The sequence below is a fragment of the Crotalus tigris genome, unplaced genomic scaffold (genome assembly GCF_016545835.1).
Source record: "Crotalus tigris isolate CLP2741 ecotype Arizona unplaced genomic scaffold, ASM1654583v1 scf7180000017638.2057652, whole genome shotgun sequence".
Lineage (NCBI taxonomy): Eukaryota > Metazoa > Chordata > Lepidosauria > Squamata > Viperidae > Crotalus > Crotalus tigris.
Genome location: NW_024096531.1, coordinates 1,562,020 through 1,590,015, shown reverse-complemented (window position 1 = coordinate 1,590,015; position 27,996 = coordinate 1,562,020). Strand labels below are relative to the sequence as shown.

At 35.7% G+C, this 27,996-nt stretch overlaps 1 protein-coding gene across 1 annotated transcript in view; it reads left to right on the top strand.

Annotated features, from left to right (window-relative positions):
* The window catches only part of SEC24A (SEC24 homolog A, COPII coat complex component), a 42,793-nt gene extending 21,584 nt beyond the window's left edge, over window positions 1-21,209 (top strand). The window contains exons 8-23 of the mRNA XM_039334879.1: window positions 1,495-1,621; window positions 2,282-2,391; window positions 3,510-3,622; window positions 5,572-5,690; window positions 8,420-8,475; window positions 9,160-9,366; window positions 10,673-10,793; window positions 11,284-11,442; window positions 12,888-13,061; window positions 13,427-13,537; window positions 13,883-14,058; window positions 14,319-14,456; window positions 15,490-15,594; window positions 15,744-15,836; window positions 17,400-17,503; window positions 17,981-21,209. Of these exons, the coding sequence (XP_039190813.1) occupies window positions 1,495-1,621; window positions 2,282-2,391; window positions 3,510-3,622; window positions 5,572-5,690; window positions 8,420-8,475; window positions 9,160-9,366; window positions 10,673-10,793; window positions 11,284-11,442; window positions 12,888-13,061; window positions 13,427-13,537; window positions 13,883-14,058; window positions 14,319-14,456; window positions 15,490-15,594; window positions 15,744-15,836; window positions 17,400-17,503; window positions 17,981-18,095 (2,028 nt within the window). The 3' untranslated portion in view covers window positions 18,096-21,209. The remainder of the gene's footprint in view (window positions 1-1,494; window positions 1,622-2,281; window positions 2,392-3,509; window positions 3,623-5,571; window positions 5,691-8,419; window positions 8,476-9,159; window positions 9,367-10,672; window positions 10,794-11,283; window positions 11,443-12,887; window positions 13,062-13,426; window positions 13,538-13,882; window positions 14,059-14,318; window positions 14,457-15,489; window positions 15,595-15,743; window positions 15,837-17,399; window positions 17,504-17,980) is intronic.
* Window positions 21,210-27,996: the final 6,787 nt, after the last annotated feature.

Sequence of the window (27,996 nt, the reverse complement as noted above, 5' to 3'; positions counted from 1 at the left end):
AACACTTCTCTAGATGATAATAGAGTTCTGCATGCATATATTACCCACAGTTCTCTCAGAGATTAATTCCATGAATTTGCTTTGATTTATGTAGTCTGTTGTGATGGCCAAATTTAGTCAACTCTGGCTGCAGGATTTTCTACAAATAAAAAATTCCAAAATCTAGGATTGTCTTTGGGTGATTCTCCTAAATTTTAGGAATTTTAGTTTATTGATCTGGGTATATTACAAGTTATTTAAAGAAATTAAGTCCTTTAAACAAGAGGAAGAATTGAAAATTAGAAAAAATTCAGATGAGGTGACTTTACCAAAAGTGGAATTTTGTGTAAGTTGCCTTTTAAGAGTCCCATCAGAGCAGCATGTGGTACTTTAAATACCTTTTCTCTCTCCCTCCCTCCCTCCGCCTCTCTCTCTATATATATGTATGTATGTATGTATGTATGTATGTAGGTCTTTGGTTATTCGGGTTTTCTCCCGCGTCATATTGGAAGTGTCTTGGCAACGATTCGATGAAGTCTCATTCGTCATCTTCAGGCTGGTGTTTTCGGCTTCGTGCTCCTAGAAGCACGAAGCCGAAAACACTAGCCTGAAGATGACGAATGAGACTTTGTCGAAATGTCGCCAAGACACTTCCAATTTGACGCGGAAGAAAACCCGAATAACCAAAGACCTACATACAAACACCCGCGAAAACCTCAGAAAACATATATATATATATATATGAATGTGCAGTGCTTTAATAGTGATGAAACTTTATACTGACTGAACTAAAGATTGATTGATTGACAGTATTAAAGCTTTCAGTTTTTTATATTTAACTTTTCAGGCATTTCAATAGATAATATTTAATCAAAGTTGGGAGTGCCTTTCATAACTTTTCTTCCCTGATTTTAATCTGCTGTGATGGTTGTGTTTGCAAATAATAAAGAGTTACTAGGCTAGGGAATAACCTTGTGGGAAATGGGACATCAGTTGTTACAGATGAAACAGTCTATCTTGTCTCCTAATATATTTCTTTTTTACATAACTGTGTGTTTGAATGTAACATACAACATCTTATATAGGTTGTCCTCATCTTCTGGATAAGCATATATTGTTAAACATGTTGCACTTAACACACATCAAGTGTCCAAGTCCCATTAGCATTTATTGGTAATATATTATAAGATGTTTTATAAACATTCAGTTTTCCCTTCCTGCTTTCAAATTAAAAGAGCAGATTGCCTTCATCATTAGATGAATATAGTCTGCAACTATGAAAACTGCAAAGCCATGTCTCCCACTGGTGCATGACTTTAAAGTCATTCCTTAATTTAGAAGCTCATAGAAAAAAAAAATACTAGATTGGAATCAGAATTACATTGCAAGAATACATGTGAGGGCTGATTTTATTTTCATTATTATATTTATTCAGTCCTATGTCAAAAGAAAGAATTAAATTATACTTGATGACAAATGTTCTTAAACAAATGACTTACACATTCCTCTTTTCAGCAATTGCCTGTAGTAACTTCTAGTACAATTGTGAGATGTCGCAGCTGTAGAACGTATATCAATCCTTTTGTCAGCTTCCTTGATCAAAGGAGATGGAAATGCAACTTGTGCCACAGAGTGAATGATGGTGAGTTTTTTTGAGTTTAAATCTAATAAAGAATCAGTTGACTTCATATTAAGTTCTTAAGTGTGCACATGTATACATACACATAAGCTATTTGATTCCAGTAAGATACATTTATAAGATTAATCTCTAGCTGCTTTTAGATAGTTGAACATATTATGGGAATAAATATTTATTTAAAAGATTACTAGACCAGTGGTGGCGAACCTATGACACGGGTGCCAGAGGTGGCACTCAGAGCCCTCTCTGTGGGCACACGCGCCATCGCCCCAGTCCTAGGCCTTCAGCTGGGTTTTATAAAACCTTTTCGCTTTAGCTTCTGCCACCATGTGCAAAAAAAAAAAAAGGTTCAATCAATCAGTCAATTTCAACTTCTTATGGGAAAAAAAAAGATCTTGCAAAGTTGGAATTGATTGATTGAACTTTTTAGTCCCACCCAGTCTGCTGTTACCACCGCAGACACACCTACCCAATGGGCCACACCCAGCCAATGGGCCACACTCACCCGGCACCCGACAATGTATAAGTGGGTTTGGGGGTTGCAGTTTGGGCACTTGGTCTCTAAAAGATTTGCCATCACTGTGCTAGGCTGAAAAATATTATATAAAATACTATAAACCTTAGAGTTACGCTGGTTTATAAAGTGTAATTTTCCTCCTATAGTTCCTGAAGAGTTTATGTATAATCCTGTGACAAGAGTTTATGGAGAACCTCATAAAAGACCTGAAGTTCAAAATGCCACTATTGAGTTTATGGCTCCTTCTGAATACATGGTGAGATTCCTCCTCCCCACCTTTCTTTCTCTCCTCCCTCCTCCCCTTCCTCCCCAATCTTCTACACTGTATAGTCATAATAAACACAACTTGTGCAGAACTACTGTATCTTAGCATCTTTCTTCTTTTATTTGACTTTTACTTATCCATTCTTGTGTAGCTGTTACGGAAATAATAGACAGTAGTACTTCAGTTGAGACAAAGTGACTGGCTATAATTTGTACCATACATCTTAGAGACTTCGTCACATCTTGGCACTTTCAAGTAATTGGTTGGATTCTCAAGCTCTTTATGAGCAGCTTCCTTCTGTATTAAAAACTACTCTTAACTTTTCAAACTTCCAAAAGCACCCTTGCACTTACTATGAAGGATTATTACAGGAAAACAAAAATCAAGCAGGGTGCTCTTGCTTATGGAACAAATTGTGCTCTATGGACCTCTGTGTCTTGTTCCATGAGTTTTGTTATCTCGTTTTCACTTGTTGATGCTTATGTAGTTCTTATTGATCTTACATTGCACCAGAGAAAAAAGTGATCTTTCAATGAGGAAGCATCTTTCAGTCAGACTATGGGTTCATGTAGTTTTTGTGACAAAAATGTGGGAGTAATTTGTCATTGCCTTCTTTCAGACTATAAGGGGCTGCATAGAGAGCATTAAGCTCTCACTCCACCAATTTCTGTGTGTAAGGAGGACCAAAACTTAGGGGTCTCTGCTTCAAATCCAGCACCTCAACCTCTATCCACACTGTCCAATATTTGAAAAAAATATTGGCACGAATGTATTGCATCTTTACAATAAATGGTCCTCAGTCCTCTAAATCTCTGAATCCAGTATACTACCATGTGCTATCTTTTTTAAAAAAATGTGGGGTATACCATGATTTTTCTTCCATTTTGTAACAAGTTACAAAGCAGAATTCTACAGCTACTACAATTCTAAAGCTACTACAATGAAAACTTTTCATTTTCACAATAGAGAATTAATAAAAATGGATTATAATATGTAAAAGTGCATTATATTTATGGTATTAGAAATGCAGACCACCTTACACCTAACTAAAAATTTAAGTGGTCCTAGAGGGACATTTAAATGTTTATAATTGTGTCTTGTTTTTTCAGCTACGTCCACCTCAGCCTCCTGTGTACCTCTTTGTATTTGATGTGTCACATAATGCAATAGAAACAGGATACTTAGAGACTGTCTGCAAGACTTTGTTGGACAATCTAGATCTGTGAGTCCTTTGCATCTTTTCAAGCTATCAATGTAACCTTTAAAATTAATATCTGTCTGGCCCCAGGCCAAGCACACACAAACACACAAAAGGGTGATTTTGTTCTGTTTGCTAAATGAGAGTTGCAAACAGATGCACTTGCAGTATAAAGTCCCCCCTCCCCCCCTGCCTCCCGAAGTGTTCCAGATCAAAGCAGCACACAGGAGAGTATCAGGTGGAGTCTGAGGATCAAAGCCTGTAGCAGATTCATCAGCCAGTTTAGGATCAAAGTCAGGATTGCAAGGTTTACAAATCAAGGCACAGGTAATGGGAGTTAGGGTGGTTGTTGTCAAGGGACAGCTTGTGCTTGCTGCTCCATTTTAATAGAAATAACCCCAGCGCAACTCATTTAGGGCGAGACTCCTTCTTCATGAGCAATCTCACAGAGTACAAAGACTCTACTCTCTTTGCAGCCTGCAAAACTCTTGTGTTCAGGGCTTAGGGTTAGGGAGGTAATTCTGCACTCTCATCTTTAGCAGCTGTGTGTGCTGTTTTGGACCTACCTCCTTTGCTTGCTCAGGCAGCGGTCGGTCTGGTGCTACCTGGGCTAGCTGCTTGTTGTTTGTCAGCACTTCTGAAGCTGGCGGTCATTGTCTTTTTCCTCCTCTGACTCAAGTCTGAACCCAGCATGAAAATATTGTTAAGTTGGATTGGAGTATGTCAGTGTCAGTATGCACATATGCATAATGTATAAAATTATAATTATGGTAATATTTGAGGAGGGGGTATTGGTCATTAAGGAATGTTCACTGAATTGAAAAACAGGATAGCACAGGAGTTTAGTTCATTGCATGATGACATCAGTATACAGATAACATAAATTTACACAAACCTGCAGTGATGAAAGTTTATGGACCTTTTATCTGTAATCCAAGTAGCATGACTCGCAGCGTGATTTGAGGCTCATCTTATAATAAGAATGGGTGAAGCAGAAAAAAATGATATTTTGGCATTGTTTTGTCAAACCCCTGATCTTAACCCAATGGAAATGTAGTGTGACTTGAAGCAAACAGTTAATGCAAGGAAACCAAAAAATACCAATTAGGTAAAGAAATTCTGTGAAGAGGAATGTGCAAAAATACCTAAAAGTCAACGAGCAGGTCTACAGCTAGAGAAAAAAAATTAGTTGAAATTATTACTGCTAGAGGATATGAAAGCTTATTTTTTCCTACTGAAGAAAAGAATGGTGCTCAACATGTTTAGTGAAGACATGATACAGAAAATTCCATCTGCTGCATGCAAATTTCATTGCATCAGCTCCAGATAATTTGAAGCTTCAGTGTAATGCAGTTTGAAGCTCTGTATTATTAAAATTTATCTTGTATATAGCTATTATGAAATGCAAATATCAAATTTACACAAATTGCTGAAAGACCTATTCTGCTTCTGTTGCTCTTATCTTGCTCTGTCTTTATACTGTAAAATATATGCAAAGATATTTTATAGTAATGCTTCTTGTAAAAACAACTAAAGAACCTCGGCAGTTTGTAGTTTCTTACTAGGTTTCAGTGTGTTGAACTGAAGTACATTCTTTAGGAAATGTGAATCTGAAAGGATAATTTGCTTAAGGAACTCTGAATTTTGCAGTGTTCGTAAGAAACAAATAAAATGTCTTTTTCTGTAATGAAGGTAGAATTTTTCTCCATTCCAGAATATATCCCCTTGGTGATTCTCTGTGTTTCCATTTTTTTGTCATCTTATTGTCACCATAAAGTTCTATTCCACTACTTTGAAACTTAACAATGATCCAGTCTGAATGGGAGCTTTATAGCTGTTCGTGGAAGAATAATTTATTTACCTACATTTTGCACGTTACATGAAATGTTTAATGAAAATATGTATGTTCAACTTAAATGTACACACTTTATATATTTAATGCTTGATGCTCAATTTCTCTGCTTCATTTTTAGACTCCCAGGGAACACTAGAACAAAAATAGGCTTCATAACATTTGACAGCACAATCCATTTCTATAGCCTCCAGGAAGGTCTCTCACAGCCTCAAATGTTAATCATTTCAGATATTGAAGGTAAGAAGAAATAATCTCAAATACTAAATTTATGAAGTATGCTTTATGACTTCTGTCATACGTTAAATTGGAACATTTTCTGTTTTCAAAGAAGGAAAAAACAGTTAAATAACAAGTCTTGGTACTTTGCTATTAAGAATGATTCTCAGTCATACTGTAAGCTGGGAGAGCAAGCAATGAAAAAGAGCAAATGTCCTTTAGTCAAAGACACAGCTAGAAATACACTCCTTCTAGGTAGAAGATGCCTCAATCATTAGTGTTGAAGACTGCGCGTCAGTCTTCAAGAAAAGCAGGGTTTGTGCTGTTTTCTATTTTTGTTTTTTAAAAAACCCTAGGATTTAAAAATTTTCATTGCAGATTTTCTTTCACACACACACACACAGAGAGAGAGAGAGAGAGAGAGAGAGAGAGAGAGAGAGAGAGAGAGGGAGAGAGAGAGTAGCTATCTGGAAAAGTAGCCCCATGATAGTTGTCTCATTTGCTATAGGTGTTTTAGGGCTGCCTCTTAGCTCACTTAGAAATTGTGTCTTCTCACACTTTCATTCTAGGAAATGTCAAAGAAGCAAAGCACTTCACACACAACTCTCAAGGTGTTTTTTTTTTTTTTTTTTCCAATTTCACTGTCACTTTCTGGCTATAGGTCCAGGAAATAAATACTGTTATTTCAGTAGTTTGTAGAAGATCTCTCAGGACTCTAGTAGTTTGTATTTGGGGTAATGTAGAGGTTTTGCCATCTTAGATTTATTCTGGGGAGTGATGGAAATTTAAAAAGTCATTTTTTCTCAGTAATTTTTTTTCACATCCAGCTTTCTTTCTTTCTTTCTTTCTTTCTTTCTTTCTTTCTTTCTTTCTTTCTTTCTTTCTTTCTTTCTTTCTCTCTCTCTCTCTCTCTCTCTCTCTCTTAATTTTACTTTATTCATTCAGCTCATATGCCACTTATTTTGCTTTTTCTAATCATTAAAAAACAATAAAAACGTTAAAGCAATAAATAGTAACATTAAATTAGTTAAAATTGACAGAAATGGGGAGGTAGGAAGCAAGATTCACATGGAAGGAAGATGGGGTCGTAGTCCGTTAACTACCTCCAGAAAGATGTGCCTCCATTGTGGTTCCTGACCATTTGACAGAGGCAGGGCTCCAGGCCCTTTTAGAATGCCAAAAGGTGGGTGCGGATTTCACATTGGGGAGCCATGGCAGAAAAAGCTTTTCTTCTGAACCCCACGAGGAGGAATCCCTTGACCGATGGGATCTCCACCATGCCTCTTCCGATGTAAATGGGGTGGGCTTATCTCATCAGGGTGAAACAGCTCCTCAGGTGAAAGTATTAAGGTAATCTTTGACTTACAACCATAATTGGGGCTGGAATTTTAGCTGTAAGTGGTTGCAGTTGTAAATTGTGGCATCACATTACTGAATCCATGAAGGGCTTTAAAGGTGATAACATCTTGATTTGGATTTGGAAGCAAGCTAAGAACCAGTTTAGTGGTAGACGTTCTAGTGGTTTTCATGTGTTTTAAATTATAACTTGCACAGTTTCTTTCAATTAATTATGCTTGCTATGGTTGATAAAAACAAAAATACAAAATATATATATAGGTCATCAAGTTTTAGGACTGTGCAATGCTTTGGATTTAGTTCCAAAAAAGGTCCCTTGGAAAATGTGGGTTATGAATGTAGCAGCTGCAGACACAGCTGTGTTAAATAATTGCAAGGGGAGCAATGTTCTGTCCTTCCCATGTTCCAAAGCTCCTTTTTGGAATCTAATCTGAATTACTGCACAGTCCTATCCAATTGTCTGCTAGTTGTAAGCCTTGAGGTTTTTGTCCTATTATATCCTGAACATAAGAAAAAGTTTTTTGTTTTGCCTTTAACTAAAGGACAAGTTGAAGTTTATGCCTATAAACCAAAATAAAAGATCACCAGAATTCTAAATTTCTATTTCTCTGCTTTCATATTTCCTATGTGTATAAAAATCTGTTAAAGTGACAGGTATATAGAATTATCTTCTACAGATATATCTGAAGAAGTCCCACTGTAAACCACATGCTAGTGGGGCATTGTTACTTCTGGCGATTACTGCTGGAAAAGAGTTCATAAGCAACTTTAGATTGTTGTCAACAGGATAACATGCTGTGCAAATGATAAAGAGTAAATATTTTTATATTTAGCCAGTTTGATATAGTAATTAAGCTTTTGAAATAGAAATGGGATACTCTGAGTTTTAATCACAGGTGGCGTTAAAGATGGCTGGGTGACTCTGGGTTAGTCACTCTCTCTTAGTCCAACTCACCTCAAAGGGTTGTGTTGTAGAGAAAACATGCGAAAGTATTAAGGTAATCCTTGACTTACAACCATAATTGGGGCTGGAATTTTAGCTGTAAGTGGTTGCAGTTGTAAATTGTGGCATCACATTACTGAATCCATTTTTTTTTACTGTTTTTATGCCAGTCATTAATCAAATCCATTCTCCCAAATGGGCACTTTTTGCTTGAAATTGGCAGAAAAGTTCGCAAATTGCGGTCCAGTGACTGTGGACCACTGTAATTGGTTGCCGAGTGCCTGAAATACTGTCATGTAAGGGGGGGGGAGGCAGCTAGATGTTTTATGATGGGCGGAAGTGCTTTATGGGCTATAAAACAGCCTTTCCAAGGCTATCATAACTGAACAGTCATTAAATCCAGTGATAACAATAAAAAATAAATTAAATACTTCTTTTATCTATCTTGTAGATGTGTTTATACCCATGCCGGAAAACTTATTAGTAAATTTAAACGAAAGCAAAGAGGTAAGAGGAATATTATATGTCGTAAGTGGAAGCAAAAGTATATTTTAAGCAATTGACTTTGAAATATTATTTTGCCTATTCTGTGTAATAAAATGTAAAACATATTTTGGCCTGAGAACAAAAGAACTTCAGTTAAAGTGTTCGATACCTGATTTGGGACAAATGGCAGCCAGTACTCCTGACTACTTCTCAAGAGCCACCTGATCAAACCCTTCCCAGATAACTGGACAAGACTGGGCCTGAGTCATCATTGGTACAGTCGGAGGGCAACTACTGATTTTCTGGTTCATTTGTGTAACCCACACACTCACCCCCTGTATAACTAACTTTTCAAGCTCTTAGCATCTGATCAGTTATTATTCATACTGATAAGCTCGGAACCTAAAATCAACTTTTGAAGCTTTCAGTTGTTCTGTCAGATGAGTTAAGTTCTTAAATAAATAAAATAACCAACCACTGAGTGATTAATTTAAGGTCTCCTCATTGGAGAAGCCCCGATCGTGGATTTCCAGTGGTGGTACATTGGCAAATAGATTTTTAACACAAGACAAAAACCTTTCACTTAGTACTACTTTTGATTTTATTTAGGCTTTTTTTAAAGCTGCAATGTGAACTTCAATTATTGGATAATATAAAGATTAATAAATATAGCACATAAAAAGGTGAAAATTTGATTTCTTTCAGCTGATTCAAGATTTATTGAGAACTTTGCCTCAGATGTTTATTAAATCTTTGGAAACCCAAAGTGCTTTGGGACCTGCATTACAGGCTGCTTTTAAACTTATGTCACCTACTGGGGGTCGGATTACTGTCTTCCAAACTCAGCTTCCATCTTTAGGAGCAGGTGTCCTCAAACCACGGGAAGAGCCTAACCAAAAAGCATCCACAAAGGTTAGCAAAACAAACTTTATGCCTGATTTTTAAGTGACTCTTAAAATCTATTTTTTATTGTAACTGTTCTTTTTAAAAATAGTTCTAGTCTGCAGTGGGGGTGCGAAAATGCAAATTTTTCAACAGAAGAATATCTTCCAAACCACAGGAAACTATGGTTCTCCTTTACTCTGCTTTGGTCAGATTTAGCACTGGGTTCTGGATAGTATTCTGAGTACTATAATTTAAGAATGATTCAGAGAGACTGGAACAGGTTCAAAACATGCCAATAAGAATGACCAGCAGAACAGAAACTGTTGTATGATGATACATTTGAAGGCACTAAGCATATGTAGCCCTGAGGAAAGAAGACTAAGGGAAGATATAATACCACTATTTATATATCTGAAAAGATAATGTGCAGAACATGTTCTGTACAGAGTACAAGAATTACGGATTTAAGTAATAGGGAGGCAAGAGTTTGACTGCATATTAGAAAACTTCCTAAAAGTAGAATAGTTCAACTGTAGAATTTATTGCAAGACAGGTGGTAAACTTCTTTGGGTGTCCATGAGTACCCTTCAAGTCAGTATTTACTCTGGTGACTGCCTGGACAAATCCCTGTAGTTTTCTTGGCAAGATTTCAGACGTGGCTTGCCATTGCCATCTTCATAGGGCTGAGAGAGAGTGGTTGGCCCAAGGTCATCCAACTGGCTTTGTGCCTCAGGCAGGACTAGATCAGTCTCCTGGGTTCTAGCTTGATGTCTTAACCACTACACCAAAGTAATTCTTGAATGTCTCTTTACTGGTGTGTGTGTGTGTGTGTGTGTGTGTGTGTGTGTGTGTGTGTATGTATATATATATATATATATAGTATAGGCTGTTAAAGATGATTTAATTTCATTTGCTATATCGAACAGGCCGTTGAACTTAATGCCTAAATGGTCATTTTCAATTTTGATTGACTACTAAGAAACCTAGACTCAATCCATTTTGTTACAAAATCCTTGCATTAATTTGAATATTACTAGAATTTTTTTTATATTGGGCAGTAGCCAGCATAAATCCTTTGAATAATGCTGTCCCCTACTGTGAGCAAAGCATCACTTTTCAACCATTCACACAGCTGCAACTTCCCTTTACCTGGCATTCCTGGTGAAAGCATCTTCAGTGCATACACATGCATACGGAGGCAATTGGGCACAAAAAGGCAGTGCTAAATCTTTGGGAGGAGGCAGCTGCTTCAGTGCTTTAATCAACATTGCTTTGTTGATGGCACGAACATGAGTGAAACACCCCTTCAAGTGCATATTTTGCCTTTTACCAGGATGTTCCTTTGACACCATCTACTGACTTCTATAAAAAATTGGCCTTGGATTGCTCAGGACAGCAAGTTGCAGTTGACTTGTTTCTTCTTAGTGGGCAGTACTCTGACTTGGCTTCATTAGGTAAGACACTGTTGTTGCTCGCCATTTAGCAACTCTTTGTTTAAAGATGTAGATTATGCAGGGATGATTATAATAAAATATGGTCATCCTTTATTGAAACTGTTGCATAAAACTTATATATATGCATGAGAAGCCCTGTTCTATTGGTTTGCTTTCTTTCCTGCTTGATTAATAAAGGCATAAAACTCTTTTCTCATGTGCTATTGTAAAATGGAGTAATGAATTTTAATTTTACAATGATAGATTTTAAATGGTAAAAACTAAAACATTACAAAATGTGGAGCAATAAATTTCAGTAATGTACTTGAATCTATTTTCAGTTCATCATTTTTAAAAACCTATTCTTTAGGAAAGAAATGTATTCCACTTCAGCAGTGAGCCCAGGGCTTGAAACAATGTGCATGTTTTTTTTCCTTATTGGAAAACATTTTATCTTTTTATACTATATTACTCTTAAGTCCAAAAATGAAATAAATTTACTTCTTTTTAGGATGCATATCAAGGTATTCTGCTGGTAGTGTCTATTATTATCAATCTTACCATCATCAACACAATCCTCCTTTGGTGGAAAAATTACAGAAAGAACTAAAGCGATATTTAACTAGGAAGATTGGCTTTGAAGCTGTCATGAGGATAAGATGTACCAAAGGTCAGACACTTAATATGTCAGTGTTAATCGAAGCTTTGTCATAACTGCTTAAATAAGTGAAAAGGTATATGTAAAAATTTGAAATTCTAAGTAGCCCAAATTTGGAATTCCGACAAACGATGTTTGATATTGCTTAAGTTATTATTCTTTCTTTACGGTCTTAATGTATGAGTTTTTATGAAAGAGTTTTCATAGAATGTTATAAACCTATTGTATAATCGGTGAAGGCTGTTTCCACAGATGTAAATCATCTGAGATTGTTGATCTCAAAGATCATGGGAACCTGGCATCCTGTTCCCCAGGGACAAGGTCTTTTGTATATTGGATGGTTACAATGGAAGCAGCTCTCCTCCCCTTCCCCCCCCCGAGCGTGCTATATTGTTATTTATTATTACGGATCAAGACCAGTACAAAAGTAACTTAATCAAGCAGGATCCAAAAGTACAATTATCAGTTTAGAAGCCTAATTCATGGTGTCCTTCTGTTAACAAGGCTGGATATGACATACCTTTATGGCTAAGACATGCAGTTTATCTATTAATGCACATATGACATGTGCAAAAGCCAAGGTTGCTTTTTTGTAAGGTTATGCGCATACAGTCATAACTGACAAAGAAGAAGAGACATGCAAATTAATGGCAAGGAAAGAGAATCCATAAGAAGCGAATTGTTAAATAAATTGGCTCAGGTCTTTGGAGAATCTGGTCTGCCCATCATAGTAGATTGGTATTTCTAGGAGGATTCTTTTAAAATGCATTGTAAATCCAAAGGTGTAAATTTATGCCTTGAATGTTCTTTTTTGGTGTAAAAAAAAAAAGATAAAATTTGGGGGGGGGTTGGGGGAAGAGAACATCTTGAGTCAACAGGTAATGCAAAATGAGCTGCACACATGAATGGTCTTGCTTTTGTATTTATGAATGTGATTTTTCTAAACTTAAGCTTATTTTAACCACAATTTTCAAATGTTTTCCCAATTCAAAAAAACATAGCCATAAGGCTACATTTCTTCTTTACTGTAAAAAAGTACATATTTTGATTTCAGTTCAATTCTTGAAAACATAATGCTATACTATAATGATAGTGCTAGTAGTATATTTGCATAACTTACTTAAGAATATTTTAATAAAGTTAAGCAGTTCAAGAGAGAGCGTCTGCATTTAGATTGCCCTTTTTGTGTGGTAAAGTCTTCTCTGCGTGCACAAAAAAATACTGTCCTTCACTACATTGAGAATAATAGTACAAAAGCTTTATGACAATGGGAGGTGTTTGCCCTACAGAAATTTCATTTCCTACACATTTTTTCTGCTTTGGTGTTTTTAATTGAGCATGACATTTTATGGAAATGCTTAGTGACAGTGCTTAAACCTAATCTGTTGAAAATGAAGAGTGAATGCTAGTAATTATAAACTTAATTATAATGTTTTAAAAATAATTCTTCCTCACAGGCCTTTCAATTCACACCTTCCATGGCAACTTCTTTGTACGGTCAACTGATCTATTGTCTCTACCAAACGTGAATCCTGATGCAGGATATGCTGTCCAAATGTCTGTAGAGGAGAGCTTGACAGATATGCAGGTGGTCTGTTTTCAGTCAGCCCTCCTATATACATCTAGTAAAGGTAAGCACGCTGTAGCATCCGGTATACATTTCAAGGTCATACTCTCCATGCTTTTAATAACACCAAATGGTTGTTATTAAAGTTTTCAGACTTTGGCAGGTTTCATGATTAAGAACCTCATAGGTTATTGGCAGATACGTATGCCTTTCACTGTTAAATAGTACTTTGGGTTTGAAAAAAGTGGGAAGTAAAATGTCTTTTACATAAATTTGGTTAGAAAAGAGCAGTCTGTATTTAAGTTTGTAAGACGGATGACTTTGAATAATGCATTTCACCCCATGTCGGCAATAGAATTAATTTATCGTAGTCTTGAAGCATATCCTGGACTTATTTTAAATGCTATTAAAAAACTACTTTTTTAACAGGTGAAAGAAGAATTCGTGTCCACACACTGTGTTTACCAGTTGTAAGCCAATTGAGTGATGTTTATTTAGGAGCTGATGTACAAGCTATTACAGGCCTTTTAGCCAATATGGGTATGTGCTGAATTGTTGGATTGAATTGCACAATATTCTTTGATTCATTGATACGATCATTGTATAAAGTTTAAAGATTGGTGGTAATGAATGTTTTGGTTGAGATGATTCTAGAATGCATAAAGGTGCTTTACAAAATATATCTAAAAGAATTGGGAACTGTGCCACAGCATGAAGAGCTATAGATGCTATGTAGTATTGCTTTGTATTCTTTTTGGTAAGTTGGATATCTGTGTGCATGTGAGAGAGAGATTGAGTGAGTGAGACTTTATTATCCATTGATAATACTTTTTATTATGATTGTTTTTTTGACAGCCAAGTGGACTGTGTTCTGTTTCTTTTCAGCTGTTGATCGGTCAGTTTCTGCAAGTTTGAATGATGCTCGAGATGCATTGGTGAATGCTGTAATAGATTCTCTTTCTGCATATCGCTCATCTGTTCTAACCATTCAGCAACCAGGTCTTATGGCCCCTGCATCATTGCGTCTGTTTCCATTGTTTATCCTGGCTCTCTTAAAACAGGTAAAAATAAAAACAGAAATTGCCTGAGAAATAGAACCTATCTAAGTAAATTTTGTTAAAATTAATGATGACCATTTACAGCATCATAGTTAATTATTTTTCCAGATATTTATATGCAGTAACAAAATTAGAAAAACTATTCTATATTGAGAATAAGCTTCCAGACTTCCTGTATACTTCCTGTATGGTTGAAAATGATGGTCTTGACATGTGCATAACTCTAAGTTGTCTTGTTTTTCTGCTGCTACTTTTGCTTACAGAAAGCATTCCAAAGTAAAACAAATACCCGTTTAGATGAACGCATCTTTACAATGTGTCAAGTGAAAAGGCAGCCATTAGTGTACCTCATGCTTATTATGCATCCCAATCTGTATAGAATTGACAATCTCACAGATGAGGTAAGCTTTTCCTCTAAATTTTTCTGGAAATCATTGGATGTATCTTTCTAATTTCAGATATTATACAAAATTGTACTAAAACATTTGATTTTTGTGCATATTTTATAATAAATGCATGCATATCCATGCTTTTCAGATTCAGGGAGCAGTTTTCTGGGATATTCTATAGTCAGTCAAGTCTTGGAGGTTTGGAAAAATGAAAACTTTTTCCTTCTCCCTATCTAAGCCTTGAGGATGATTTACTTATGTGAATATTGACAATCCAGAACTTTGCAAATAGGGACCAATATTTGACACGATAGATGAAGGCATCAATTATGAAAGTAGCAATATGACAGATGTTGAGAGTAGATATAAATACAACAGTTAGCTTTTAAGATCTAGTATAAATTATGACAATTATGAATTGGATTATCAGTTGGAATGTGTATATGTCATAAGGCGTGTACCAGAAATTTTATAAGCTGTTTCTATTTTTGTATGTAGTTGTCTAATATTGTGCTGGATATACAAACTATATAGCCATCACAATCAGTATTTTAGTGTGTGTTTAAATGAATGGAGATATTAAATTATGATGGGTAAATTGCAAAGGACATTAAAATTGAATACATGCAAGTAGAATATCTGATATTGCAAACAGATATAACAACTAAATTTAAATGGTACATTTAAATTTAACAAATGGAATAATATTATTCCATTATATTATATAATAATATTATTATATAATATATATTATATACAAACTAAACTTTGTTAACTTTGAGTTTCTCTCAAGAACAACTAAGATGATTCCTGCAAATGTAAAAACCTTTCATAATGCAAGGAACAGAAATTATGCATAATTTGCAAAGCATTCTATCTGGAAACATTAACAATTGTTTAAAAAATAAGGTTGGAATATTTTTCTTTATGTTACAGATATAAGTATGTTTTAGATGTGATACATGTCAGGATATGGTAGCCTATGTTTATAATACAGAAGATCTACTGTTTTACTTGCCTATTACAAATTATTTTATCTATTTAGGGAGCCCTCAACATTGGTGAAAGAACAATACCTCAGCCACCCATTCTTCAGCTGTCTGTAGAGAAGCTAAATCGGGATGGTGCTTTTCTTATGGATGCTGGCTCTGTAAGTAGGATTTTATATATACTACAAGCATTAGCAGGAGGTATCTCATTCTCCATAAATAAACTTTCATAGCAGTAGTTTATTAGTCTGGTTTGAGGTAAAGGCTTAATGGATACATTATTTACTAATTCCTGTGCTTGAATATACAGGTAATGTTCTTATGGGTTGGCAAGAATTGTGGACAAAACTTTATAACCCAAGTACTTGGAGCCCCAAACTATGCATCAATACCACACAATATGGTAAGAACATAACATGGTAAGCAAGGATAGACAGCCTGAGTTCTTCATAGTTTTGGACTGCAACTTTCATCAAGCCCAGCCAATACGATAATGGCTAAGGATTTACAGAGTTGTAGGACAATGCCTTTACAGCAGATGGCAGCAACCTGGTCTTGAAAATGCTAAATAGGGTCAGACCCAGTATGTAGCTGAATGGGAGATCACCATGAAATGCTAAGAACAGAACCATGAAATGCTAAGTAGGCAGAGTTAAACATAAAGTCAAAAGGTAACCACAAACCATTTCCATATTATATTGCTGCCAGGAAAACAACAGGAACATAGTTACCAAGACCTGAACTTGACTCAAAAAATTTAAGATGAAGTATCAGTCAGGATCATGTTACCTACCTCTGTTCCTTGAGGTAATGTGACTCTTTAGAACTACCCAGAAGGATTAAGGCTTGGCCAACAAAATACTAGTTATGCAAACTGAAGTGTTTATTGAAATAGACCTACAGAGAGCTTTGTGATTTTGGCTTTTAGATACCCTTATGAATGCCTGGGTTTGCACCTTATAATTTAGAAGAATTAAAGTCAATTTTCCAAAAATGTTGTCATTAAATAAACAGTCTGTGCACTACATGTTTCTGTCTATTGTAAGATCCCATTTGCCATGCTATGTTCATAAAAATACATGAAATTCTTTTTCCATTTTGTTTGTGTGTAACATCACATTCAGAATGAACAGACTTTCTGCTTTTAATAGATATTCCTTTCCTACTTAATGTAGTCCAGTGGTTCTCAACCTTTCTAATGCCGCGACCCCATAATACAGTTCCCCATGCTGTGGTGACCCCCAACCACTTATACATCACTGGGTGCCAGGGGCGTGGCCAAAGAAAAGGGGGAAAAATGGTGGACAGCCTTGTTTGGCGACCCCCGTGAAATGGTCGTTCAACCCCAAATGGGGTCCCGACCCACAGGCTGAGAACCACTGATGTAGTCCATTAAGGTTTTCTATGTAGGTAGCCCTTGTTTTATGACAGCAGTTGGGACCATAATTACTGTGGCTAAATAATGCAGTCAAGGTGTAACATCTTGTGACCACCTCACCTAGCATTGGCAATTCTGGCAGTCCAAGATGCTATCATTAAACAAAGACCTTACCTGACTGTGACTTCTGACTTTCCCATTGACTTTGTGTGTGGGAAACCAGCAAGGAACATTGTAAATTGTGGTCCTCCGCCTGTGAGAATTGCAACAACCAGAACTCCAAGGCCCTGCCTTTAAATTCCCCCCATTCAGTGTCACTGTAACTTTGGTCAATGAACAAATAGTCATAGTCAAGGACTACTTTATCTTAAATTTGCTTAAGTATTCTTCCAGTGTTTTGTCTCATGAAAAATGATTTACTTTGTTGTTGTGTTCTGAAAGAGAGGAAAAAGGATACTCCTGCAGAGATAGCTTAGTGAAGTTAGAATCAGTCCATGATATATATACTGCTCAGTATTCTGAATATAGAATATATTTTATAATAGTTTTTGCTCCATGATTACCCCCATTTTTGTTTGTTTTTAATAGACGCATCTTCCAGAATTGAACACAGCTGAATCTTGTAGAGTGCATGCTTTTATTTTCTGGCTAAGGGAGCAAAGGCCTTTCTTTCCCATATTATATATTCTAAGGTAAGTAGAATGCTTGTGAAATTTGATTTGTTAGATTGAACAAAATTTTTGCATGATTGTCTTTCTGAACACTAACAACTTCATGCAGGTAAGCACCTTAAGTTGCAGACTTTCTTAAGTTCATACCTGGTACAACAAGACACTTTTTTGCAGAGACAGAAAGCATATTCAGTGGGGAAAAAACCTACCAGCCAAAAGTATGGTATTAAGTAACACTATGGAAAGGAATAAAAGAAGAGGGCAGTGAAGATGATGCAAATGGAATTATGAAATCATTAATATTTATTTGCAAGATCGTTAGCTATTTAGACTGTCTAAAATAGGCAAAGTTCTTTTAGTATAAATACTGCACATTAATTGTATGCATACAATAAATATTAACTAAGTATAATCAGTTACTTATCATTATGAATAGTTTTAAAAGGAATAAAGCATATAATCGTGTACTTATAATGGCCTTCTGTTTATATTTTGAAGGGATGAGAGTCCATGGAAACCAAGTTTCCTACAAAATATGATAGAAGACAGAACAGAATCTGCATTATCATATTATGAATTTCTTTTGCATATTCAGCAAAAAATGAATAAATGAGCTCTTTTTTTAAATAGTTCATCTGCTCAAAGGAATGTACCTCCGTGCAGAACTCTTATTCCTGTAATGCTCCTATAAGTTGTTGGCCTGGTGCAGTTGATGAAAATCTCACTGTGATTCCCCCCTCTTCTCCCCCCCCCCAAAAAAGGAAAAAGAAAAGCAAATAAAGGGCCGTGGAATCATTAAGTACACTATTGTGTAGTTGTACATTAAAACTTTAAAATAAATTTGAATATGTTGGACACCTTTAATTTACTGCAAAAATGTTTCACAGTAAGTAATTGTGGTATACGTTAAAAGGCAATATTGGAGAAATGTTTATAAACTAACTTTTTTACCTTTCACTTTTATTTTTCTGCTTTATGTTTTGCTGCTAGAATTAAAAACTCCAAGACTCGAGTTTCCAGGAAACTATATTGTCTTGATTATACAATACATTATTCGTTAAAAGTTGCCTTTTTAAAAGGAACAGTGAAAAGTACATTGTGAACAAAATACTTGCAGTTTTAATGAGCTAAGTTTCCATTTTTTTTAAACATTGATTATGATAAGAACAAAAGTAAAATTGAAGAAGTCTACTTGGGTTTAAGATGAATATCAAATAATTCATTTGAATACCTTTAGGATGTATCAGTATTCTATCTAGATCTTGAAAGGTTAATGAGATTACATTATATTCAGTAAGAATTAAAATTTAAAAAGATCTGATGCAGCTGGAAAAGATAATGAACAATAATTGATCCTAGTCTTGGCTGTTAGCATGATGTGTTTGGTCTTAATTCATTGAAAGTAAATAGGGGAACAGACAATAAACCAAAAACCATTATTTTCATATTTTTTTTATTAATTTTTCAGTCACCTTTTTGTAATGGACTGAGGTTTTGATAAAATCCTTACTGGTTAAATAATACTTTGGAGGCGTATTTAATAGCTTGTTGAGATCCAGAGGAGCATCAGATTTATTAATAATAATTTTGCTATTCAAGCATTTTAAGGCTTTAATGGGAAAAATATAGGCAGGAACCCTGCTCAGTTCAGAATGTTCGAATTCTGGACAGTTATAAAAGAGAAATCTTAGTTTTATGGTTTCCTGGAAATTGCTATAATTTAAGTAATTAGATTAGATAACCTTTATTGTCATTAATAATATAAGTGTATTGACATTTGTAAAATACAAGGAACTGTGGTGGTATATTATGGCAATCATTGGTTTCTACATTGCCCTTTATTTCACTCATTCCCCCTCACCCCCCAAAGAAAAATTGAATAGAATATTTTCTGCTGCAAATCCTTCCTGGTGATTTTGGTGGAATCATTTGCATTGATTTGTTGGTCATTACTTTAATTTATACAGTTTCACCCATCTGAAGAATGGGTAACAGATTATATGTTAAAAAGCCAGTGAAGTTCTTTCTTGAACTATGGTATTTATCAACAGCCAACTGGAATAGCAATTACAACAAATGTTATAGTAATACTGTCTGCATCATGATCTATTTACCGTATATGCCAGCGTATTAGGCGACCCGGCATATAAGACGACCCCCGTCTTTATAGCCGGGCTGCATTCCTAGAACCTCGTCTTATACGCCGGAAACTACCAGTATTTCCGGCGTATAAGACGACTCGGCGTATAAGACGACCCCCGTCTTTGGCGCCGATTTCAGCGCTCGCGGAAGTCATCTTATACGCCAGCATTTACGGTAGTTTGTTGGGGTATAAATTCAGTTGCTCAGCAACTGAAAGAAAGGGGAACATTTCTTTAAAATGATTCAGATATCTAAAGAACTACCTGCTGACTTCAGGAATCTTATAACTGATTTAATTTTTTTAATTTAGTTATTTTGAAATGTTTTTTTAAATATTGGTAATCTAATTCAGAACCATATAATAATCATGATAAGATGTGCACTTGTAAGTTATGGAAATCAATCGGGTGCTTTAAGGTACAATATATGGTGGAGAATTAATTAGCTCTTCTCCCAAAAAATATAGACAAATGTTTGTGTAAAAGCCAGCTTTCTAGAAAGAAGGTATAGGCAAAGATTAGATCTAGAGAAGTATGTATCTAGCACCTCATGCTGGCTGTGGGTTCCTCTTTGCTTCAGACATTCAAGTTGGAGCAGAGAATTGATGTGATCAGATTCTGTAGAACTTGAATGGTAAAATCCTTACGAGCAGCACCATGCCTAACTTTTCTGTATAAATCTTCTGCATGGAGAGGAGGGAAAGGCATGGTATAGGCACATTTATTTTACTTCATGTAAAATAAAGATAATGGACTTTGAATGAATTATGGAACCCAATAAACATATTTCAAGAATACATCCCTAACTCTAAAAATGTTACCTGTGAGCATATTATGCTCTTTGGATAGAATACTGTTTAGAAAGTTCATGCACTTTGAAATAGAAGTGAATTTTCTAACTCTTTCTGAGGAGAAAATTGATACCTTCCTCAACTTCTTAAGAAATCCAGGGCAGACCCATGTATAAATGTTAAATCACAATTTATATGTTTTAGGTTCTTTAATAACATAAGTAAGCAAGAGTAGCCTTGATGGTCCCATCTCAGCATGGCATTCACCAGCAGATGTTCTCTATTTTTCTAGTTCAAGATTTTAAATAATTAGTATGATTTACCAATATTCTAGGTTTGATCGTGCAACAACATATTAGCATTTTCTGTAATTTAATTTGCTTTGAATAAATTCTGATTGTTTTGCAGTAATGCGGAAAAACTTGTTTATTCAAGGTTAATTTAACAGAACATATATATATCATTCAGAATTTAAGGGACCATCAAATGTGACAAGACTTCTCTTCACTAACTACATATTAAATTCTTACAGTAAATTTGATTTTGTAAAGTAGTGTAAAATATTGTAATATTAATCCTTGTTTTCTGAACTCAGACATTGATCTTTAGTGTGCAATTGTAAACCTTGCTCTTCTGACTTGAAGGCAAAGTTTTACTTGTTCCCCTTTTTACAGTTTGTAATTTTCACTGTTTTATTCCTGTAAAAAGTCATTTGTAACACATGCAAATGCTTATTTTAGCTGTGCTAATTTATCAAATTTGGCTACTCAATAAAATTAATTGAAAGAGCTTGCATAGAATTTTATCAGTGTTTTTATAAACTAAAATGGAATATGCAGAGACTAGCTGATCATTTAATGAATAAAATGATTTTCAGTACATAAAGAGGTACTTCTATGAAGGATTAGACCTGGGGATTAATGCTGTTTAAATGCAGTGCAAATTGTGAATTGATTGAAAAACAAGCATTTTAATGTATTATTACCAGAAGCAAGTATTATTTATTCTTCTGATGTGGTAAACTTCATATTCAGCAATTAGTTTAAGTAAATATGCAGAATTATAATGTAAAGAATCTTTGAGTCATTGACTAAAACATGATGGACTGACCATTAATTAGAATGCTCCTCTGAAAATTGCAATTAATCATCTTTAAGCCAGTTAAATGATGTATTTTTAAAATTTCACTAATCGTATTAGGCTCTTCTATTTTCTGAGGGATAAAGCACAATATCAGAAAATATTATATCTCAACCTGTCCACAATAACCAGTATATCTATGTACATAAAAACTTTGGAAAGTGAATTAAAAACTTCAGTATTTCTTTGGAATAGTATAACATTTTATTAAATTAGCTTAGAATTAATTGTTCATGAAAGATTAACATTTTTGTAAGTATTTTATTATTTTTCGCAAAGGTAGTTCAGCCAGCCTTTTCTTAGACAGCATGAAATAGTTTATTCATTATAATTACTCTAACTTTAAGGGAAAACAAAGGCTTAAAGTTAGACTGGGAAGTTATCTCACAAAAAAACAATGGCAAATCACTTCTTTGTTATCAACACCTATCTATAAAATCATGAGGAATTTGGTTTGGCTTGCAGGATTTTATCAGTTATATGTAGTATATTATTACCTGCACTATTTTTTACCCCTCTTTTCCTGTCAAGATCCTACTCCCTTCTGCAAAGATATACTTGGTAGAAAGCTTACATTTAAGGATCTTTGTACAATGATTAGTCTCAAAGTTATGATAAATTATTACCAATTTCTTCAGCCTTGAAAATACATATTACATATAGTATATAAGAGGAAAAGTATTCATATCAAAGAACAATGTAACAGAAGGCAAAAATTAACATTTAGAACTATGTTTCTGAGGTTGCTAAACTTGCTAAAAATAAGTAACTGAACATATATGATTGGATTCAGTGAAGAACAAGCTTAAAGCTGTAGATCCAATAGGTTATTGTTTTTCTTCCCCTATAATCCTTTATATCCTTCCCCTATACAGGCAGTCCTCGACTTACAACCACAATTGAGCACAAAATTTCCATTGCTACACAAGACAATTGTTAAGTGAGTTTTGCCCCATTTTCCAATCCTTCTTGCCACAATGAAGTGAATCACTGCAGTTGTTGTTAGTAACATGGTTGTTAAGTGCATCTGGCTTCCCCATTGACTTTGCTCATCAGAAGATTGCAAAACGTGATCACATGTCCCTGGGACACTGTAACCATCATAAATGCATGCCAGTTGTCCAGCATCACTCCGGGGATGCTGCAATATTGTAAGTGTGAAAAACAATCATGTCACTTTTCCCAGTGCTATTGTAACTTTGAACGGACATTAAATGAATAGTTGTAAATTGAGGACTAACTGTAAACCTTTGTGTTGTCCCCAAGGAACAACACAAAGGTGGAATATAGTTCTGAAATGGGGGGGGGGAGTAAAATATGAAAATAGCAGAAATATAACACATGAACTGTAGGGAACCATATGGCCTATGAAAGCCTGTGTGTGCATCTCTCTCCAAAAGTTACCAAATTCTAACTTTTAATGTGACAACTGGAAAAAATTAAAAAGATGGAAAGTAATATAAACTACATTTGAATGACATGTAAATGAGATCAACATTAATTCTGCCCTTATCCTATATTTTTGGACTGCAATCTCTAATGTGTTGTACCACTCAAACAACATACAACCCTGGGCTAAAAATATGGTCTTTAAAACCAAACCATTAACGAAAATAATTAGTAGAAGACACAGAACTGTTCCTACCGGTATTCCATTTGATACCTCAAATCTAAAGAACAAAATTTCTGAGTACAATTTTCAAGTCAATTGTTGTCATGCCATAAAGCCCACTTTTAAGTAGCTTGCTCTTCAGCATAATATGCAATTCTTTATCCAAAACCTCCTTTAACTCAAGGCATATTTTGTCAACGGTATTTCTGCAGGCAACATTTATTCTGCAGCCATCTGGCACTTTAGTAATTTCCAGGTTTTCTAATAATATGTAAGAATTCATCCAGATTATAGTTAGTTCGTTCAATAACCTTGGATACAAACATCTGATCCTGAGGTTTTAAACCAATCCAAAATATGGAAGTTTCTCTAGATCCTCTTTATGTTGAACTCAAGCTTCAATTTTTGCCATCAGTTTCTTGAAACAATTTTTTTGTTGAATCTGATCCAAAGTTGGAATTGAGTAGCTTTCTTTGCTATTCTTTTAATATTTGAACTTCTTTATTGAGTAGCTACTATAATGAATATTTTATTTTGAAAGCATCCAAGAATCCCTTTTTGTTATTATATGTACATTAGCTCACTCTGCAATGTTGATTTTTGGACACTGATTCTACTATTCTGAATTATGTGACCTTTTTTGTGGTCTGGTCTTTGCAAGCCGAGATTTTGTCAAAATAATAAAACACAAGATGTGATGCAACTCGGCCCTTCCGTACTTTGTTACGATACATCCAAATGTCCATGATCCTAACATTGTTTACTTTTCAAATTTGTCTTTTTTCCCCCTTTTCATTAGCCCCACTGACTTATTTAACTGTCCTACCTTTTTTTCCTCTTTGAAATTGTTTGCTTAGTTCTTTTAAAATCCCTTTTTCTAAGCCAGACCTGAGCGTTTTATGGTTCCAGGGCCATATCCAGCCCATATAGAGTCAATGGGAAATTAGAAATCATATATAAAAAACTGTAGGCCATACACACAATACCACTGCATTGCTTTTATTTCGAAGGCAATTGCTATTTGTTTTTCAATCTATGTATGTATGTGGGTATGTGCCTATGCACCTCCAAAGCCCCAGTTGGGAAAATAAATTGCCCACCCTTGCTCTTAAATTTTAAGCTTTTCCCCATTAGCTCCTTCGGACATGGGATAACATTATTGAATTTATTAAAATCTTAGATTACATGCTCTACTGTGCTCAGCTTTATTTCCCCTTAAAATCAAGACTTCCAACATTGTATCATTTTCTCCCAACATTCCTGCTTCCACTTCCTCTAAGTTTTTCTTTGCCTCACCATTCTTCATTTATTCCAGACCATGTCTATATATTGGATCTGATTTGTAGCACTCAAAATGAATAATAAATCATTCCTAATCACTTTTAACCTGAAGTGTTACAAAACATTACATTTGTGGCATTTTTGTTTAAATTCAATTAGCTCTATAGTTAGCAAAACCTACAACTCAGTAAAAACATGAAATTCAATTACACCAAATAAATCTAAACTATTTTAATAAACTAACAGAAAACAAGTTTACTTGGCATTAAATCCACATATTTTCCTGAGAAACATTTAAAGTAAACAATGGGGACAGAGAATTAATTGATACAGAACATTTTTGTCCTCAGCAATCTAAAACTAATAGGACTATCAGTACTTGTAATATAGATGTTTGTGCGGGTAAGAATATCAACCTTGCTGTCAAGGAAAATCAAGCTTTTGATAGTATGTGCCATACCATGTGCACTAATCAAACAAATGGTAAGGAAGTAGGGAAACTCCGGCACAAAACAGGTTATATAGAAAGTAAACACAGGGTCAGTCAAAAAGGACTCAAATGTCTATATACTAACGCACAGAGCATTGAGGAATAAACAGGGTGAATTAGAAATTCAAGCAAATGAGGGCAGATATTATATTGTTGCCATTACGGAAACTTGGTGGGATGAAACACACAAATGAAATACACAGTTAGATGGACTTAAATTATTTAAAAGAAATAGACTAAATAAAAGAGGTGGAGTTGCACTATATATAAGAAATAACTACATCTCTGCAGAAATAGAGCACAACAATGATGAAAACTGTCTCGAATGCATTTGGGTCAATATAAAAGGGGGGAATGACATTGCCATAGATGTATACTATAGGTATATGCTACCTAACCAAACAGAGGAAACAGATGACCTTTTTGCTAGTCAGTTAACTAAGGTATGTAGGAAGCACATCACAATAGTAATGGGGGACATTAAGTATTCTGACATCAATTGGGAGACAAACTCTGCACCCAGTGGAGGATCAAACAGGTTCCTGACAAATCTAGCAGACAACTTTGTCTCCCAAAAAGTACAGAAGGGAACTAGGGGATCAGCCATATTGAACTCACTAACAGAGATGAAATGATAGGTGTTGAAGCTACAGGAACTTTGGGGGGAGTGATCATGCAATATTGGAATGCAACATTATGCATGCGCAAGCAATAGAACATAATCAAACCAGAATCTTGGACTATAAGAGAGCTAATTTCAATAAACTTAGAGCTTGGGAAGGATTCTATGGATGAGAATTCTCAATGGAAAAACAACCCAAGAAGCTTGGGAAATTTGAGAAGTGAAATTATAAAAGCCCAGTCTACCACAATACCAATGAAGAAGAAAAATAACAGCATGGCTGCATAAAGAACTCTTTGATAAATTGAAAGACAAAAAGGACAAGTACAAAAAGTGGAAAGAGGGGCACATAACTAAGGCAAAATATCAGCAAATAGCCCCAGTCTGCAAAGATTAAGACAGAAAAGCTAAGGCTCAAAATGAACTAAGGCTTATGACAAAAGTCAAAAATAACAAAAAAAAGAGAGCTTCTTTCAACATGAAAAAACAAGAAAAAAGTCAGGGAAACGATTAGTCCACTAATACCACTAATATAGGTGATACCTGCATTAATGGTCCATTAATGCAAAAAGGTGACAAGCAACAGGGAGAAAGCAGAACTTCTTAACTCGTTTTTTGCATCCATCTTTACACAAAAGGAAAAAACAGTCCAACTTTTCAAAAACGGTATCCTAAAAAACAGGAATATAAGTTAAAATAGGCAAGAAAATGTTAAGTGAGCACCCATCCACCCTAGATGGAGTTCAAATCATCAGGACCAGATAGATTACACCCCAAGATTCTGAAGGAACCGGCAGACGTGATATCAGAATCACTGATCTGTATCTTTCAAAGATCCTAGAGCACTGGGGAACTACTGGAAAAGAGCTAATGTAGTTCCCATCTTCAAAAAAGGGGAAAAAATAGATCCAGGAAACTACAGACCTATCAGCCTGACCTCAATATCTGGGAATATTCTGGAAAAGATAATCAAGCAACAAATCAGAACACACCTAGAGGTAAACAAAGTAATAACCAAAAGCCAACATGGCTTTGTTAAAAACAGATCATGCCAGACAAATCTTATTGCATTCTTTGACCAGGTGACAAAATTTGTGGACCAGAGGAATCCTATGGATATAATTACTTCGACTTCAGTAAGGCATTTGATAAAATGGACCACAAACTACTACTTGATAAGATAAAAAAAAAGATAAATAAATGGCTGACCAACTGCATTCAACTTATACTCCCCAAGTCTCTGTTTTAGGCCCAGTACTCTTCAACATCTTCATCAATGATTTGGATGAGAGGATAGATGAGAAATTCATCAAATTTGCAGGCGACCAAGCTGGCAGGAATAGCCAACATTCCAGAAGAGAGGCTTAAGATACAGAAGGATCTTGACAGACTTGCACACTGAGCGCTATCTAACAAAATGAAATTCAATGGTGAAAAAAGTAAGATCCTACATGTAGGCAAGAAAAACCAAATGCACAAGTACAGTATAGGTGGTACAGTGGTGGGATTCAAATATGTGAACAACTGGTTCTCTATGTGGATGCTGCTTCGGGAAGTCCATTCTGGGCCTCGGCAACCAAAAATTAGCTACCGGTTCTGCCAAAATGGTGTGAACCGGCTAAATCCTACCACTGGTCCCACCTGTATAGTAGTAATTAAGAGGGATCTTGAATCCTAGTGGACAATCGTTTAAATATGAGCCAGTAATGTGCTGCAGCTGCCAAAAAAGCCAACATAGTTCTAGGCTGCATTAACAGAGGGATAGAATCAAGATCACATGAAGTATTAATACCATTTACCAAGTATGGTAAGGCCACACTTGGAATATTGCATCCAGTTTTGGTCACCGCAATGTAAAAAAGATGTTGAGACTCTAGAACAGTGGTTCTCAACCTATGGGGTGCGACCCCATTTGGGGTGGATCGACCATTTCACAGGGGTCGCCAAGCAAGGCTGTCCACCATTTTTTCCCCCTTTTCCGGCGGGTGCCTTACCTCCCTTGGGCTGGGCCAGCTGGTGGCCCAGCCAGTGGTCGGCCTGCTCCGTCTCTGCTGCTTGCCAGCTACGCCTCGGCCGGCGCAGGGGGCGGCACCACGCATACGCGACGCTCCCGGGCAGGGAAAGTCCTCGACTTACAACCGGTTGGGTAGTCCTTGACTTATGACCGGTTTAGTCTTCAACTTACGACCGGTTTAGTCCTCGACTTACAACCGGTTGGGGGTCGCGGCATTAAAAAGGTTGAGAACCACTGCTCTAGAAAGAGTACAGAGAAGAGCAACAAAGATGATTAGGGGACTGGAGGCTAAAGCATATAAGGAACGGTTGCTGGAATTGGGTATGTCTAGTTTAATAAAGAGAAGGACGAGGGGGACATGATAGCAGTGTTCTAATATCTCAGGGGCGGCCACAAAGGAGGGTCAAGTTATTCTCCAAAGCA